Source organism: Sparus aurata, chromosome 22 (genome assembly GCF_900880675.1).
Source record: "Sparus aurata chromosome 22, fSpaAur1.1, whole genome shotgun sequence".
In the NCBI taxonomy this organism is placed as follows: Eukaryota; Metazoa; Chordata; class Actinopteri; order Spariformes; family Sparidae; genus Sparus; species Sparus aurata.
In genome coordinates this window covers 19626598-19645791 of record NC_044208.1, presented here as the reverse complement: position 1 = coordinate 19645791, position 19194 = coordinate 19626598, and the positions used below count along the sequence as shown (strand labels likewise).

The following is a 19194-nucleotide window of genomic DNA, read 5'->3' as shown; positions in this document are numbered from 1 at the left end:
CTTTTTGACCCTGCGAGGCACCGTATTAGTTGACAGGGGTTCGCCCAGTCGGTCATGACAGTCACCTGACTAAAACAAATTCATGTAGCATTCTGTTTGGTACGTGCTAGCTATACGTGTACAGGGTACAAACAGACATGTTTAATATATCAACAACGTCTGAAAAATAAGTTGTTTTGACCGCAAAAGAAGATGTTTAAAATCATCCCTGGCTGGAGATGAGTTGTGGCTAACGCAGCTAGCTAGCTAAATCAATGGTGAGTAACGTTACTTAACTGTGGCAAGGGAATGCTGAGAGACACAATACTGTGAACACACAGTGACTACAAGTATCAAGGTTGACTACATATCTCATTTGACTTGTATGGTGTGTAGTAATGGATTACACATTGTCTGTCGTACCCTTTGCAGCCCATCTGTTGACTCATCAGGACTGTGACAGTTGTGACTGTTTGGAGAACACAGGGTTAAAAATGCCTCAGTCTGCCGGTATCATCAGTGGGATCCAGAGGATGGTTCTGTATGAAACCAGAGCCGTAAGTCTGTCATCATCTTTATGCTGTTATTATCACTGTCTCACCAAAACCTCTGATTAGTTACACCTGCAAGTAGCCATCAACATCTCTTTAAAACACCACACATACATGTAAAAGCTGCTCTTATGCTCTCCTGGTGCCTTTTGATAAACATCAGGCATAATTTTAATGGAAAGAACAGCATGGGAAAAAACATCTTATGCTTTATACTTTTATCAGCAAAGGGAAGTTGTAACTGAGCATGACTGTTCCCTGTCTTCAACAAGCTGCTTTATATTCATATGCCCACACACTTGGAGCTATGTACTCCCAGTTCGTGCCTCTAAAGTAATGATGACACATGAATGGCACATTTTATCAGGTCGTCTGAGTGTTTTAATTGGTGACATTCACAGGACATGACCATCTAACGGCCAAAATCCACTGTTTGTTTTGAGTTGCTATCATTCCTGGCGAAACGTGAACTCTAGCAATGGATTTCCTTCTTGTATGGATGTAAAAAAAAAAAGAAAAAAGGCTTACCTAACATTTACAAAGTTCACAGACACAAACATGAGGCTAGAGAGGGATGTATAGAACTCCTGTGGGATTATAATTGTGTTTTTCAGGTCATCAAACACTAGATGGCAGCAAAAGACAGTTGGTGATTACCCACTCAAAGGGACTTGCATCACAGGTGGCTAAACAGTCAAAGTAATTATATTTACCTAAAGAAAATTGCCTGTAATTACAAGTTAAGTTCTAATTAGTCTTTTTCAGTATGAATGTGCACATGAGGTAAGGAAGGAGTGTTTTTTTTCTTCTCCATAATCTCTTATTGAACCTCGGCCTGCCCAATTTAAAGTGGATCAACTGGCTAACTATTGCTGACAAAAAGTTCTCTGTTGGATACTTGGACATGTGGAACAGGACAAAATGGCCCTGATGGTTGCAAACTGTACAGATACGTGATGTTCCGTTTTAACATTGTGTTTAGTGGACAGAAAATCTTAAGCAATCTCACAGCCCAGTGTGAGAAAAATAATGACTCAAAACGAAAAAGTCATAGAAGGAACATCATTGCATTCTTTTTCTTTACATTTTACACAGTGTCCCAAATCTATTAGAATCAGGGATGGAGCCTTGTGATAAAACACATGCTTTGCCCACTTTTTGTCGATTGTCGCTACTCTAACTCCAGCGTATGTTCTCATATACTATTATAGAAAACACATCAGCCTTTTGCCTGTACTTTCACAATCTCATGATGCATCCATTTTTACCTGGATGGCTCATTGTGGAGAGAAAATGTTGCACGAAAAAAATCCTAAGGGGGCTTGAACAATGGAACTGTGCTGTAGAGGGCTGGCTTGTAATAACAAGGAGTGTCTGTTTCTTTTGAAATTTGAAAACGTGTCTTCTCTAAGGCAAATTATCCCGCTGTCTGCTCTCTAAATCAGATTGTCAGAGTGTCGTCCACAAGAAAAAATCTTGCGCTCAGAACACGTATCCAGAGACTGTTATGTAATCACACACATGAAACAGTGCATTCACGCTTTTGTGTACATGTGTCTTCACAGAGGTACTTTTTGGTGGGGACCAATCAGGCGCAGACCAAACACAGAGTGCTGAAGATTGACCGCACAGAACCCAAAGACCTCGTCATAATTGACGATAAGGTAAGTGGCAGAGCTCCCACCAGAGTTAGTACAGTGCTAATGTATATGCTTATGTAATACAGTACAGCACGCTTGGGGTAAAATTGTACAATCACTCAGCTCGTCCCAAGTGTATTGTGGATGACAGCTTAGCCGATGAGTGCTGAGCGTACCTCCTTTTCTTCTCCACTGTTCATTACCAGGATCTATGAGCTGGGAGTTGATTAGTTTGTTCATGTTGTGGGTCATTACGATTGTGATGTTTGTTATTATAAGGTGACTAAATATCCATCACTGCACGCTCTCATTCCTGCAGATATTATACCGACCTCAGGAAACCCCGTTTGTTTTTCCATTTGACTGGCATTGTAGCGTATGTTATAAACACAGTGTGGATGCTTGAGTGTGATGAAGAAACATAGGTGAGCGGCTTAAAGCTTTCACTTTCTCTAAGTTCATTTGTAAGGAAAGCTGGCAAAGCACATAGTGAAATATAACGCTGCATAGAACCTCTTTATATTTCTGAGATGGATAAATATTAAAGCGTAAGCTGAAGGGCATAGGAATGTTTTATTAGGGTTGGTCTCCTGTAAATCTCTTTGATTTACTGTATTTTGCAGAAGAATTTATTTAATTTATAGAAAAAATTCATACATAAATACTGCAGCATAACTTATATAGGACATAACTGAAGTGAAATCTATGATATGCATCACGAATGGTCCTTAAAATCAAATAAAAATGGGTCAAATAAGGGTCAAATAAAATGCATGCAAAGGTTGTTCTGATTAAAACAAAACATTCACTGTTCGCTCATTACAATATTGCAGAAAGAATTTGGATTGCAGCTAATCTATTTGTGTATTAATTGCCTCAATGAGGGGCAATCAAAGCACTTTCGTCGAAAATTTTAAGCCATTGATTAAACAAAGCCCGCTAGTCATTAACTCCTTATTGCACAGAAAAGAATTGTATTGTGCGAGTCTCACCAGCTCTGAATAAAGTTATTTGTCGAAAACGTACCCATAAGAAGCAGCTTTTCTTCTGAGAAAGAAATACATCATGCCCTGTTTTCTCAGGCAAACTGCACAAAAACAAAAAAGCAGAATGCGCTTACAGCTTTATTTGATGTGTGTGTGTGTGTGTGTGTGTGTGTGTGTGTGTGTGTGTGTGTGTGTGTGTGTGTGTGTGTTTGTGTTTTTGTGTGAATTTGTAGCATGTGTACAGTCAGCAAGAGGTTCGGGAGTTGCTGGGCCGCCTGGACCTGGGCAACCGCACCAAGATTGGCCAAAAGGGCTCCTCAGGCCTGTCCAGGGCGGTCTCCGCCTTTGGCATTGTGGGTGAGTACAGCCCCTTCACTTTCGTCCCTACTGGCGTGGCAGCAACCATATGGGCATAATGATTACAACATGTGCTTCGCCGCCAAAGCATCAATTCTGTGTCTTGGCAGATTGACCTGGTTCTGCATATTAAGTGCAGCAGATGGAAAAACATTCAATAAAAGGAACACCTGTGGGTATAATGTAATTCACTACAATATAGCCCTAGTACCACTACTACCAGCTTTTGTGAAGCTTATAACATTCAATTTTCGTGTGTCAAATAATGATGAGTGGCATATTCAGAAGCATAAAGAAGCTTTCTCACATTTTTATTACTTTTGTTGAAAATCAGGTGAAAAGAAGCTTTAACAGTATTGCTTTTTTTTATTACAACACGTCTATTAAGGTTAAAAAAAAAAAGGCAAGAAATTTTGTTTAAAAACTGTGATACCGTTCTGATAACGTTAGTTTCTGTGAAATGTCCTATAACGCATCACTCTTGAGTCATTGTGGATGGGAAGAACAGCTCATCCCCTCTTCGTCTGCTGTGCTTTGGACTTTGTCCTGCAGACCTAATTACAACTCAGCGCGAAGCATTTATAGTTTCCTGTCATTGGTCTTTGGTAACCCAAGACATAACACACTCTTGCGCTGATTTTCTCATGTCAACCCTTTCCGTCTGTCTGCTTCATATAAAAGCCGAGATTTGTCACATAGGAAGTTTGTGTAATTGATAACAGTACGTCCTTGGTTTGTACCCCAGTAGCTCTTTGTCAAATAATGGGTCTTACAGAGCTGTGGATTCATGAAAGCACTGCATTACCGGCGGTCAAGTGCTGACCCATATTTCATGTTATACCAATGGCAATACACACTGCAGGAGAGCTTGATGATCTACTCTGGCGATCTGATTTTGTCCCAACATTACTAATCCTTGGTCAGTTCCCCTGAAGGTCGCTTTCTGTCCCTGGGATGATTGCACGTAATATGTCTTTGTCAGAAAATAAGTGCAGACAATTTTTGATTTTGAAGGACAAAGTTAAAATCTGCATACATGTGAAAGTGATCAATAGGCTCTATCTTACCAAGTATATTTTATCAATGAATTGACAAAACTTTCCTAAATTAATTAACACATTTCTAAACAGTTCCCTTCAAGATTTAGCAATTGCAAGAAAGCCATTTGCCTAATTTCTTGGTGAAAATCAGGTGAAATCTGAGTAATTATTTTTTCAAATTCTGCCAAGAATCAAATGAAACGAAACTCTGCGCTCGACATAAACAAAAAAAGTCTTTCAAACTAGTTACTGTAAGTCACCAAAGCAGACCAAATACGAAAACATTGATAACAAGATTTAGAACAATAGCATGGCTGTTGTTGGCTGCAGCTCTGTGATGCTACACTTGGGCACAGTGCTGGTTTGAGCTAAATGATGTTTTTTTTTAATGAAACCATGGAAATCCATCCAGTCATTGTTGAGATATTTCAGTTTTTACCAAAGTGGTAGACCGACTGACTGACCGACTGACTGAGTGACTGACTTTACCATCCAGTTTCCATTTCTGTCAGAGAAAGATGCTAGCAGTGTTCAACAAAACTGGTATGGCCATTTTGGGACATAATGGTTACACATCTGAGATGATTCATCATCTTTCTTGAAGCTGCTGATGGGGTCGGTCACACTGACGGGGACAGAGTGTGACTTGGACACACTGTGCCCTATTGCCACCTTTTGCAGAGAAGCCACTGTTCGTCAAAGTCACTGTGTTACATGGAATAAAAGAGTGATCCAGCCATGTAGGGTACAGTGTATCCTGAGAGTCCATTCCTTGGCACATTTCTTGTTACTGTATACAGTGAGTGCCATTATTATGAGTATATTTGTATTCACTTGCTTCTCCCAGTTTTGTCGCACTGAACCATCACTGGCAAGAATAAACATAGTGAACTAAGTAGGAATTGTCAGTCAGCAATGCCAAAAGTGAAGGAAGAGGGCGAGAATAAATGTTGTCACTACAAGCTTAGATGATAAAAATAAAAATAACTTCTCTTAATTAAAGCAAACATGAAAACCGAAGTGTTAAAATGTATATATTATATAATCTCTGTATACAATGTAGACTATATAGCTATGCAATAAATGCTCCAGGATCAAAACCCAAAGTAGGACCACATAGAACAGCCTGTTGACCTTATCAGACACTGATAAGTATTCAGATAGGAATGGAAAACTTAAAACAGTATGTCAGCAATTTAATATGTAGACAGATCGGGTTTAAAAAAAGGGGATAAAACTGATGGAGCTGAGTCTGAGATATCCTGTCCCTACCACACAATTGATATAATGTGAATATGGCATTAGATCCTCCCGCTCCGGTAAACACCCACACTTTTCAAACTCCATGCTCCCGGTTTGTAATGTAGCCTTTCTGATAAACATTCAACCCATTCTCATCAAGTACAGACCTAATGGTACAGATGCTTGTTTCTGATACAGTTTGGCTCTGTTTAGGAAACGATGGCCCCCAATCCACTCTGTGTGGACAATGTGGCTCTGTAAACTATGTTTGGGTTAATAATGGAGTATGCAATTGCTCTGAGTGTCCAATATTGCCGCAGGGTCACCTGAAAGCCCGGTGCGTCTCATACAGATGCTTAAAGTTACCTTGTACGTCTTCATGAGACGCCAAGGAGCGTGATGTCTTTGACGACCAGGGAAAAAGAACGTACTAAAACATCTATAGTCTCCCAGCCTGAGTAGACTTATCTGGCTGATTTGATTATTTTCTTAGATTTAAGGAAGCTCCCCTCTGAGCTACATAACATTGTACAAGGCTCGAGTGTGTGACTATTGTGGTCGCACAAACACCCAAAAAATCTGTCAAGTTGGACCAAACATTAGCCATCTTTTAGAGAGATTAGTACTCACTGTCACTGGAAATATACTTTAACTTCCACCTTTATTAACCACCACTTGTTGCAGTGGAGCATATTCACGTATAAACTACAGAAGATATTATTCCAACGATTAACAAAAATAGGTTGATCAAATTGTGCAAGCACGGAGACTGAAATATTTAATTCAGTGCATCTACACTGAGCTAATCAAGCATATTCATTTGTGTATGTAATTGGCTGTTTATGTAATCATGGATTTGCATCAAACATTAAGCACCTGAATTTGTGGCGTTCTTTTCACATCTGGAGACATGAAACTAATCAGCCTCACTAGTCAGCTTACATCACAACGGCACCGTGACCCTAAATAGTCCAAATATCCGTGTACTTCTTATTCAGCTCCAAAATTGCGTCTACGAAACACAATTCATCTGTCAACAGATTAGTTTTAGGTGTGACATATTGAAGGCAACTATGACTAATAATATTTAGGCTGTTTAAAAAAAAAAAAAAAAACACACGTCCACAACCATCTATTCTGTGTTGAATGTCAAAATGAAAAAATAGCTCATCCAAAGCCGAAAGCAAATCACTGACTATGCTTTCTGGGTCAGATTTTAATTATGTAATACCAAATGGATTGGGTTGTGTATAGGTGATATTGCAAAGCGTGACACACAAACACTCGCAAATGATCCACCTCTGCAAATGGAGTTGTCGACTCATTCCTATTGTCAAAGCCGTGGCTAATTTGCAAGCAGTAGAAAGGTTTACCCACAAATCTGCTGGCTGAAGCTTTTTTTTGTGACCTTCACTGGCGTCTCATGAATAATTCGGGTTATGTCAGAGGTAAGAAGGAAGATGAAGTGGTGATGATGATGGCCTTTTAAGTCCTTGAGAAAGACATAAGAAGCCATGGATCATTACAAGCACTTGGATTATGTTCAGCTGTCTGCACGTGTTTCTCACACAATTTTCTGCCATATGTAAGCTGTAAGACGGCACAATTGAGAAGTCTTCGCACATTCACACATACGCTGGTGTGGAAACCATGATTATGGTAGAAATGATAAGTTCCTGGAAAAGAAAATTGCATTTGACTAGTGTGTTCCTGAAGATTTTTTTTGTTGTTCACAGGGTTTGTACGTTTCCTCGAGGGGTACTACATCGTGTTGATCACCAAGCGTAGAAAGATGGCTGACATCGGTGGCCACTCCATCTACAAAATTGAGGACACCAGCATGATCTACATCCCCAATGACTCGGTCAGGGTCACACACCCTGATGAAGCAAGGTACTTTTGCCTTCTACTTCAGGAGCGTTTGAGAATCATGCAGCATTGTTTACAGCACACGTTCATACTTTATATTCATGTATTGTGTATGTGTGTGTGGTGTGTGTGCGTGTGTGTGTGTGTGTGTGTGTGTGTGCGCGCATGTATGTCTGTGTGTCTGACAACATAGTCTTCATGGACAGGGTCATTGATATTGAAGACAAGCTGTCGCCCATTTTCTGACATGCACTCTTTTACATTAATGTGATGGGTATTTAACAGTTTGGTTTCACGTCTGAATAAGCACCACTTTCACATAAAGGTCACAACAGCAATCTTGCATGATCAGACCCAGTTACATTTCTGTGACACTTTCAAGACGGCACAAGGCTGAATCGAATGCCATCAGATCAAAGGCAGCAGCAGCAAAAGGTATCAAATGCAGAAATCTTATCTGGTATTTGGTATTTGGACCAATTATGATGTCTTGTGCACATAGCAAAATTAAATGAGTTGTCTAAACTATGAAGCAGTGAAACTATTAAACTCTTCTCCGTCTATAAAAAACTTAATCAGACCAGCACTCTCTCTTATGTTGTTAACTTTCATTCATGCCAGCTGCATCACTCACAGTAATGATGATGGTTGTTAATTAAGGCTCGAACGACAAAATCTCGTCTCGTCTAACACGAGATGCCAAATAACTCACAAGCATTGGAAATGTCTGTAATTGTTTAGTGATGTCTGAATAGACCCTGTTCACAGCAGACATTTTGACTTATCAAAGAAGTAAAAGCTCAGGTGGAATTAAAAAAATTAATGGTGGCTGCGTTCCACTTAGATGAGCTGGTTCAAGGACTCCAGGACTGTGCATGCACACTCACTTGGATACTTAACAGAATGGAGACCTCGTCAGCGTTATTGTGCTTTTTCTGCTTTGGCAAGTCAAAATCTCTGCCATGAAAAGGGTCTATAAAGCCATAAGGAACAAGAACATAAAACAAATGCATGTCTGAATGGTGAAATATCATCACAGATGAACGGTGAAGCCAGCAAAGTTACTTATTTCACGTCTGATAAGAACTTGTGACTATTTGTCTAGCACAATTTGCCTCCACTTTGTCAATGACGACGATAATTCTTTTGTTTGACAATTGTAGCAGGATTAAACACGGGAAATAAAGGTTCACGGATCATGAACACAAATTCCCATAAAGTAACTTCATTGCGACAGTAAGGATTACAAAAGCAAACAGAAAATAAAGTAAGCATGAATTAATGTGGTTACAGTTTTGTTTTAATTACTTTACATCATAGATGATCACCATAGATCAGCGATCCTCAATAGGCGGCCCCCGGGCCGCATCCGGCCCGCCGGCCTCCTGTTTGTGGCCCCCGAACTTTTATTCCTTCACCATGTGTTTTGGTTGGGTCAGCACGTGTGCACCGGGACTTGTCTCCATGTCAACGATACAGAGACAGCTGGGTCACTCACCGCTGCGAGTGCAACTTTTCACTTTCACTTTCGTTTTTGGAGCAGTTAGCGTATTCACATTTTGCCGGTGGTAACAGATTGAAAATGGCGTGTTTCCAAGTAAATTGCTATTACAAAGTGAACAGTGAAAATCCGCGACTCAGAAAAATAGGGATTTAAAATTTGCATTCATTCTCCCTCTGACAGGACAAGCCCCACGTATCTAACAGTGCAGCGGTAACAAAGGCCAGACGTAGTTTAACTAATTCTACTCCATCTCATCATGCATTTTCAAACACACACACACATTGTAACGGACGGGGAGTTTCTCCCAGCAAACACCCTTTCACTCACGGTGCCAAAATGTTTATCATCCGTGTTAAAACTCAACACCATTTAATCAAAGAACAAATGACGTTAATTAACCCACAACCATCTTACATATCATCATATTCACAAACACATTCACGAACCATAATTACACCAACACCAATAGAATACCCAAGAGTCATTGCGCCACAGTCCACAAGGGGCGTTACAATATGCCAGGAGAAGCTGTGATGAAGATTTCCAATTTGAAACGGCATTATGACGAAGCATAGGAATTTTGAAGAGACATTTCCTCAAAATTCAGCGATAAGCACAACACCAATAAATGCACTGAAATCGTCATATCAAGCTGCAAGCAGGATTCTTGTCACATCTATGTCACAATGAAATAAAATAATGCATGACTGAAGTGATGGACACAATGTTTGAAGGCAAATAAAAAGAGGAAATATTCAGCTATGTATTTTAATTTATGTTAAAATGGAAATTACATTTTATTTTAGTTCGTATTTTGTTGTTTAGAATGAAAAGGACATTTTGTTTTGAATATTACAGTATTATTGCATGTGGCCTGACCGACCTCAATACATGGACCTTTGAGTTATTGAAAAAAATCTTTGTGGCCCTTTAAGATTTGTATTTGAGTACCCCTGCCATAGATGTATTGGACTCGCATTAATGATTCTTAAAAAAGGTCGCACAATGTACAGAATCATGTTGAGTCCGAGATTGATATTATAAAAGCTTATTTACAAAACCCCTCTCTAGATGACTTTATTCTGATACTAAATCAGATGTGTGTTGCTCTGACTGTAATTTTTTCTCCCCTAGATATGTGCGCATCTTTCAGAACGTGGACCTTTCCAGCAACTTCTATTTCAGGTAAGACAAATGATCAGTCCCACAAAAACAAAAACATATGAATAAAAGCCTTGAGGATGAGGTTAGAGTTGTGCCCTTGGTTGTCACAAGTAGTCTACACAGCCTGAAAAAGTTTATTACATGTTTGAATGATTCAGTTGAAGCTAGGACTGGGCGATATATCGATATACAACTTATATCGATATATTTTTGAAATGTGATATGGAATTAGACCATATCGCATACATCGATATAGTTCAAATTTGCGCTGTGATCCTTGCTCCGGGCAAACCGCTGACCCGGAGCTCTCTGCACTGCTCCCCCCGCCCCTCCTCTTTCATGCACAGAGAGGGGAGGGGCTGGAACAGACACTCCCGCACTCTTCAACAAACACTTTGGTGGCCGCCGTTGCCCCACACTTTGGCCTTGATACCCCGTGAAAAAATATCATCGCGCGGCCACCGGTCAGCGTAGCGAGCTTGCCCTGAATTACAGCCACCTGAGTGCACAGTAGTCACTCACAGTAACTTCAGTGAGTCCGCGGTTCGCGCAGGTGGAGTCTCATCATCACGATGATCTCACGTGAAAGCCTCTCAAACAGCAGCAGCGTCTCAAAACAGCAGAACGAAACTTACAGCACAGCGAGCGAGCGAGCGCAGCCGGTTTTGACATGATGCGTAACTGACGTATGTGGTAGGATTTAGTCCGGTAAAGTTGGAATATATTCACAGATTCGAACTTCCCGGATCAATAACTCATAAGTGAAACCTTGTTAAAACACAACTGACGGCTCTTTCCTACCATAGTAAGGAAGACAACGAGCTACAACCGTATGTTAATCAAAACAAGCGTCTGGACATTAACTCTGGTCTGTATGGTCAGCCAGCTGTGAGACGAGGGTGCAGGGACCGTCTACAAAGTGCAACACTGAAAAGAGAAACTACAAAAAATATTCAATAACTTCACTATTATTCAGAGCGTAGTGCCACCAAAATCATTCCACACATCAGTGGTCTCCTGCTGGTTATTCTACAATTTTTTTGTTTGGAAAAAATGTGCTTTGCCATAATTTTGGGGAATTCTATTTGGGAGAAATATTCAATAACACTAATATTCAGTAAGGTGTCACAAAACTCACCTCACTCTAACCCTACTTAATCCATGTCTTATTATAAATTAGGATGTTATGGTATCAGTCTGAAAGGTAAATCAACAAATTTTACTCAGTGGCCTTTGTGCCCTTGACCAAAAAAAAAAAAGTGAAGGCCAAATGGACTTGCCCCTAAAATGACGAAATTCCCACCCACATGTCATATTTGGCTTTGATTTTGACTGAACATTTGCTCTCACTTTGCATAAAAATATCGGGATATATATCGTATATCGATATTCAGCCTGAATATATCGGGATATGACTATTAGTCCATATCGCCCAGCCCTAGTTGAAGCTCTTCACTTCTTTTGCATCAATGTGGCTATTTTATTGGCATAAAGGTGCAAACATTTTTTTATATGATCATACCATCAACTAAGGAAGAATATATTTTAGGTGTCAGTTTTCATGTATCTAAATCATATTGCAACTCAAGAAATTGTTTGTGATTTTATTTCTGAAGTTTGGTCACATCTTTATTCATAAGCAGTCAATGGCTGTTTCAAATTATGTTGCTGTTGTACTCTGCAGTTACAGCTACGACCTGAGCCATTCGCTGCAGTACAACCTGACTCTGCTGCAGAGGCCTTACGAGCTGTGGTCGACGCCAGAGACCTCAGCCGAGGAAGAGGTGCAAACGCAGAGCAAGCAGGACAGCTTCGACATCTTTGAAGAGGAGGGTTTGCCTACGCAAGGTGAGCTGAAGTTAATCGATAACCCTCTCTTCTTTTTAATTTGCTGCGTCGGCCGAGGTAGAAACTCAGTTATCGGATGCATTAGAAGGTGGAGTAAAGAGGAGACTTGGACCAACAGACTGAATGTAGACTTCATTCAGACTTTTTGCTTAAGTTTGATTAAGTTTGATCTGTTTTGATTATCTGCTCTTATAGCATAGAGGAATTAAATCTCTCTATGATCTTTATTACTCAAGGTCTTACCAGATGCTATTAATATTTGTATTGGTATCAGTTTTTATAACTTATGTATGCGATGGGTAGCTTAACGTCACCAAATAATAAATTCCATATAAGATAAAACCTGCAAAGGCAGCTACTAAAATCCGCCTAAGCTAGTTACCCTTAGCAAGAGTTTAATTGGGTTTTTTTCGCCATCATAATTACCAAGTGCCTCATTCAGCTACAAACTAATTAGAAAGATTCTTAGCTCACCAAAAAGTGTATTTTTCAACTTCAACTTTGTTAAAATAATTCTGCGATAATTTAGAACTGGAGGAAGGAGATCGGAGTCAGCCCAAAGTTGTGGCTCTGTGGGTGTGTTTTTCCACTACAATAGTTCCTAATTTATGACCTGCACTTAAAGGATTACTTCACAGAGAAGGAAGTGATAAGCTCCAGTGGTCACTCAATACCAGACATAGGTAATAAAACGGCCTAAAACAAGGTCACAGGTTACAGGTCATGTTAAACAGCTACATTGAACATTCCTGTGTAAGACTTCAATTCACATCTCTCTTTATGAAGTACAACATTTCCATCACAAACTTCAATAACAGCAGGGGAAAAAAACCTGTATGTAGATTTAACTTTACTTTTAGCCAGGCTAGCAATGATTTTAGCTAGCTTTTGCTCAATAAATCTGCTAGCTGTCTTGACTCAGTGGTAAAGTTGGCTGTTGCTCTACTGTTTCCTAGCTCTGTTTTGTGGTTATTGCAACTTTATTGAAGAAATTAAAAAAGGTGAGATTAGGTTTAATGTCAATTTTGACGCATGAATCTTTTTAGATTTAAATAATTCAAAAGATTTTAAAAATTATGAACAGAATGTGGAGGACAAACAGTTTTTGACATTTTATTTTAAGTAGTCCATGTATTGTGTTGCAGAGATATCTACTGAAGTTTGCATGCTAATTAACTAGCCCTGGCCCGTCCTGTCTTGTAATATCACTTTGTACCTCAGGAGATGCTGGTCCAACAGTATGTTTCTTATTATGCTCTTGTTCCACAGCCTGTGTCACCTCAGCCTTTTTTCCATTTGGTGCTTCCTAACTGATAATTTAGTCTGATTTAGAGGTTTTATGTGTCCCTACTCTTCCGCCACAGTGGTTTATGGCATCCAGAACGAGCCGTACTACAAGTACGTGTGGAACGGGAAGCTGCTGGAACGAGTCAAGGACATAGTGCATCACGACTGGCTCATGTATATAATCCACGGCTTCTGTGGCCAGTCCAGTATCCTTTGAGCAATATCAAGTCAGTTTATTCATGTGTCTATGTGTGCTGATTTTGCATGATCCACTTATTGCTATGTGTTTTTAAAACATTACAAAAATGTGCCTTACAAATTGTGCAGCACAGAATCTTAAAATCGGACATCGGACCCAAATGTATCCCTCCCTCACAATGTCGTCGTTAGTGTGTACTCCTCCTCTTCTCTAAGCTTCAGCATCACTTGTTAAACAGTTAGTGTTTGTTTTTAGGGCTTCAGCCAAGCAAATTATTATGACAATTAAGCAAAGATTATCAGGTATGTAAACACTGGCACTTGTGCAATTACTCCATCTGTTATCTCCTGGGAAAAAGCAGCAACATTGTGCATACTTAAGTGTAGAAGATGCACGTTTTTTTCAGATTGAGGACAAATCATGAGTTTGTATGTGCATACATGTATTTTTTGTTGTTTTGTTTTAATTAGATCTTCATTTCAGTGCTACTGTAGCTGTTGCTTTGAAGATTTGACCAGACACAAGCCGCATACTGGGGATTTGTTTTAAGCTCTTCATGAATCATTTCCTCTGGATTTTTTTGAGACGCTTTTGCAGTATTGATGCATGAGTTGCTGCCGCAGAGGGGCATGACTGGAGCTGAGGTAAACAGTCTGATTTATTATGGTAAAAGTCTGCCTTAGGTTCGGGTTTCAGATTTCAGTCATTTACAATCACGTCATTGATGCATAAATCACACTAAGCCTTGTTTCCTTTACACCTTTCAGTCAAAAAAGTTACTTCTATATTTAATTGATACTTTGAAGCCGTCTTTTGCACTTTTGTGTTGCTGCAGGCCAGAAAGCTAAGGTGCGCTTTACAGTCTGTGCGGCTATCAACACCGCCTCCAATCAGGCAGCGGGCTGCCACGGTGACACTGTGTGGCCGTTTTGAGTTTAGACGATTCCTGGAAACTGTTTGGCTGTCAGTTCTGTTTTTTCTGAGAGAATTAGAGGGCAGGTAGGTGCAATGAGAGGAGACTCAGTGGATGGAGTAAATGCAGAAATTTGGGGCAGATGAGGAGATACTGATGCAGACAGGAAACAAAAGCTGATTTAAAAAAAAAAAAACATCTTCATGCTTTAGATAAGAAAAAAAATCATATTTGATTTGGACCTGTTTCAGATTGATGGTCACAAGTCTTTTTAATGTTCTGTGTTAATATTTTTAATTACATTTTTGTTTTTATTATTGATCTAATTGCTCTTATTATTGTTTTTATTGATATAATTGCTCTTATTACTGTTCTCAGTGATCTAATTGCTCTTAATTTGGCTTGATGATAATTTCCCTGTTGTTATTACCATGGTTACCACCATATTTGTTTGGTCTAGCCCGTATGTTTGTCACTTCAATACAAACAAGACAAATTAAGAACGATGATGTACGTATGTGAACATGAGCCTGTTTGTGTGTGTATGTGTGTGTATTTATAAACAGGTTGATTGTGTAATGTAATGTCACTGCATTATTACTGTGATTTCTCCTTGACTCACCAACTGCAGAACTTCTCATCTACGGCCGACCGGTTCACATCACCCTCATTGCCAGACGCTCAAGCAAATTCGCCGGGACCCGCTTCCTCAAAAGAGGAGCCAATTGCGAGGTACAGCTGTTGCTGAGGCAACAGGGAAGAATAGATAGTGGAGGCAGGGCTGAGGGCCACCGCGATGATTGAGATGACTCAGATTGATCATAGGGGGTTAATTTGACCCGCTGCCTCTTCCTTGAGTATGCATGAGTGTCTGTGTGGGTTTGTGGTGGGAGGAGAGAGGAGGAACAAACATGGATTTTCTCCTTCCATTGGGACTGCTATCCTGAGATTAGGTTAGTCACAGCCTTTTTCTGACATTATGTATGATTGGCCTTCATTACATCAAAGAGTTTGACTTGTCGTAGTAGGAAGGGCACAGGTGTAATTAATATTGTTAAAAGGCTCTTCCTCCTTTAGGTATATTGATTAGCTGTGTCGGGAAGCTCAACTAGTTTCAGGGCCATGCACGCCAGCAGGGCCCTGAAGCTAGTCGACCTCTTATATGCAGTGCATGTGCAGCCCTTATTGAAATGTTATTATTAATTATGCCTGAGGTCACCCTGCCTCCTGATGTCTGCAGTGAACAAAGGCCTTAAGTGTGGATTACTTGATAAGAGTCTCTTAACATAAGGTTCATTAAGTAGCCACTTTGGAGCCTTTGCTCATATCACATGATCTTCAACAGCAAGTAGAGTGTCCTTTCCCTGCCCCGGATTTGTGCATGATGACATTTCAAATAAAGGATAATTCCACCCGAATATTTAGATTCAGTCATCATCTAATCCAAGTCACCAAAAGCCCCAAGATTTCCAAATCGATTTCAGGCAGAAAGTGTTACCGGGGCTACTAAAAGCATAAGCGAGTGCCCTGTCTGAAGTGGCCGCGGACATTACTTAAACCTTCAACGTGCGATCGAGGTGTGAATAACGTCTTTTCAAATCAATTTACGATTTATGCCAATTTTCCACAGTTGGATTACGCCGGATGAGCTGCACGGAGCCAATTCTTGTTTGTTTTTTGTTTTGGTTTTTTTTTACAGTTGTTTCTTTACATTTCAAAACAAGTCCCCATGTACCCTAGTTGTTGTGGAGAATGCTGCAATGAAATGTTTTGTGGACCATGAAACTTTGCCCAACACTCATTGGCATTTAAGAGTATCACGTGCTATCACAAAGCTTGAGAGCAGCTAGTTAACTACCATTTTTAATCCTTTATTAGTCCATCAAGAGACATAAATGACAGATAACTCTACATATATCAATCTACAAACATACACAGGATAAAATAAATTCAAAAAGATTAAGGTAAAATAAGAAAAAACACAATAAATGTCTGCGCTGTCTTTGTGTTTTTCTGATGTCTTTTTCAGGGGGACGTGGCTAATGAGGTTGAGACGGAGCAGATCGTCCATGACGCCTCAGTTATGTCTTTCACAGCAGGGAGTTACTCCTCATACGTCCAGGTGCGAGGTTCTGTCCCGCTCTACTGGTCCCAGGACATCTCTACCATGATGCCGAAACCTCCGATACGATGTAAGGCTCCTGCTAAATACCAGATGTCTGTCTTATCTTAAATATCTTTGTGTCAAGTATCAGAATAGTGTTCGAGATATCAAACGTCATTTGTTGTATTGAACATTATCTTAGGAAAATAGTATCATATCCTAAATAAACTTTTTGCTGCTTGGGGCACTGAACATCTGCTTTATAATGGAAAAGGTAGATAGTGGGTTGCTCAGGTTTAGATTGAAAATTTTTCTCATCCACTCTCCCTTATACATATAGTCAGATGGCAAATGGCACATACAGATATATCCTCTTCGTGGGGTTAGGTATTGAGCACCACAGTAGGTGTTTAGCTATTAATGTTTATAATGTTAAATTTATTCATTGTCGCAGCTCTCCAGGACCAGAAATAACCTTGTAGGGACCGAGGAAGGATGTAATTGGAAAAAAATGCCTCAAAAAAAGAGAGCGGCCTCATGCCTGGGCCATTCTTCTCAACCACTGGGACACAGATTAAAAGGAATAAAAACGAAATAGGTGAAGACAGGACGCCCCCCCTCTTGGTTCTCATCTTTGTGTCCATTCTCTTGTCTCATTATGAGCAGGATAAAAACACAAAACCGAGGCCGGAGGGAGGTGATCAGGTCCCTGAGACTGATGACATCAGAGAGACTTTCTGGTGTGTGTGTGTGTGTGTGTGTGTGTGTGTGTGTGTGTGTGTGTGTGTGTGTGTGTGTGTGTGTGTGTGTGTGTGTGTGTGTGTGTGTGTGTGTGTGTTTCTGGACAACATCAGTGCCTGCATGTGTACAATGCCTGTATCAAATCATAATCTCTTTCCCCCAGTTTGCCCTTTAATTCATCCCCAGATGACATTTACCTGTGTGAGATAGACACTGAGCGTGTCCCTAAGATCCCTCTGTGAATCAACTTACCTCATCATCCTGCTCCCACTTTGATCCTTAAAGACAGTCCTTATCTGACATTTCCGAAATACTGCCCAATTCTTGAACCATCTGTTTACAGTCCTGTGTGAACATGTACTGTAGCTTGACACCATTTGCCCTTGGCTTTGTCGCCCTGTTCACATCCTTTTTCAAATTACATCTTTGCCTTCACTGCAGAACACTTATTTGCCTTTTACTTGAGCAGAATCAAGAAATGATTTGTGTCGGGTTTGGTTTGCTTAGCTTTGTGGAATACAGTCCAAGAAATTATCTGGCATGTAACCGCAGTGCATAACTCCAACATGTTGTCTTTACACATTGGTTTTTGCACTGAAGGATTAGTAGGATAAAACATTTTAATTTGAGCTTTTATTAGGCAAATTATTTACCTTTGATCTGGAAATGCACTCTTATCATGATGGCCCACTGGCAGATGCAGACATACAACACAAACTGTACACATTCATTGGACAAAATAAGAAAACTTTTTGCAGAATGTCATAAAGGCAGAAACTTTAATTTTTAGTTAATGCTAATATTTTACTTTGTAGGTTGAGGGGAATGGCATCTTTTCTGCTAGGCTTTGCTTTATAGCTGTTGTGCTAAGCTAAGTGTCTGTGGATCTCACTGGCAGACACGAGAGTGATATTTATCCTCTCATCTAGCCCTCAGCAACAAAGCACCAAGTGTATTTTCCAGAAGATGGAACAACTCCAACTGAGAGTCCAACTTAGATTAGTTTTGTTTGGAGTATGAAGTCGATAGGTGTCTAATTCTTGCATATTGCACTTTTAGCCTTTGGGCTTAAAAACATCTTTTTAAAATTCCTTTTTAAATTTATATTTTGCATGATTTTTTACAGCAAAAAAAACTACTAATCTTGGGTTTTGTAAGACTGTTGCCACCTTGAGTGTTACAAAACTTACATAAATGCCCTCATTCAATACAGTTGTAATATTTATTTGACTTTGATTTGTGCTACATAGAATGACACCTATTAGATGAATCTAGGTCAGAGACATGATAAAGGGAGAGGTTAAGGTCAGTGTCTGTGACTGCAGAATACATGCGGCTGAATCAGTCAATGCATTGCCCATCGTCTCGTTCATGCTATGAATGTCAAGACTTCGTGTGACATAAGAGTATGCAGTATATAGTGTGTTTACAACTGGCCTAAAGTGGGCGAACGTTTCAGTTGTGAAGGAGATGACCTGAATAGGTGTCTTCATCATCATCGTCATCCTCATTATAAATATTCCCCTCGCAAGGTACGATAAGAATGTTATAGGCTGTCGTCTCTTAACGTTGCCATAAACTCTCATCGACCTCAAGTCCTGAGTAAGAGCTCAGAGGAGGATGGGATGGTAGTGGAGCGAACTTGGCGGTTTCAAGAGCTACTGTGCGAGATACACTGTAGGACGACCTGACCTATTTCTTCTGATCTTTCTTTTGGCTGCTTCAGTGGTTCAATTGACGGCAGGCCTCAGGTGTTGGGCTCCGCGGAAA

General features: G+C 40.0%; 1 protein-coding gene across 1 annotated transcript in view; it reads left to right on the top strand.

Annotated features, from left to right (window-relative positions):
* The first annotated feature begins 2 nt into the window (after positions 1–2).
* The window catches only part of fig4a (FIG4 phosphoinositide 5-phosphatase a), a 57877-nt gene continuing 38685 nt past the window's right edge, over positions 3–19194 (top strand). The window contains exons 1-10 of the mRNA XM_030405633.1: positions 3–257; positions 412–536; positions 2096–2194; positions 3390–3513; positions 7532–7688; positions 10303–10353; positions 12017–12180; positions 13545–13673; positions 15211–15311; positions 16609–16771. Coding sequence (XP_030261493.1) covers positions 474–536; positions 2096–2194; positions 3390–3513; positions 7532–7688; positions 10303–10353; positions 12017–12180; positions 13545–13673; positions 15211–15311; positions 16609–16771 — 1051 coding nt within the window. The 5' untranslated portion in view covers positions 3–257; positions 412–473. The remainder of the gene's footprint in view (positions 258–411; positions 537–2095; positions 2195–3389; positions 3514–7531; positions 7689–10302; positions 10354–12016; positions 12181–13544; positions 13674–15210; positions 15312–16608; positions 16772–19194) is intronic.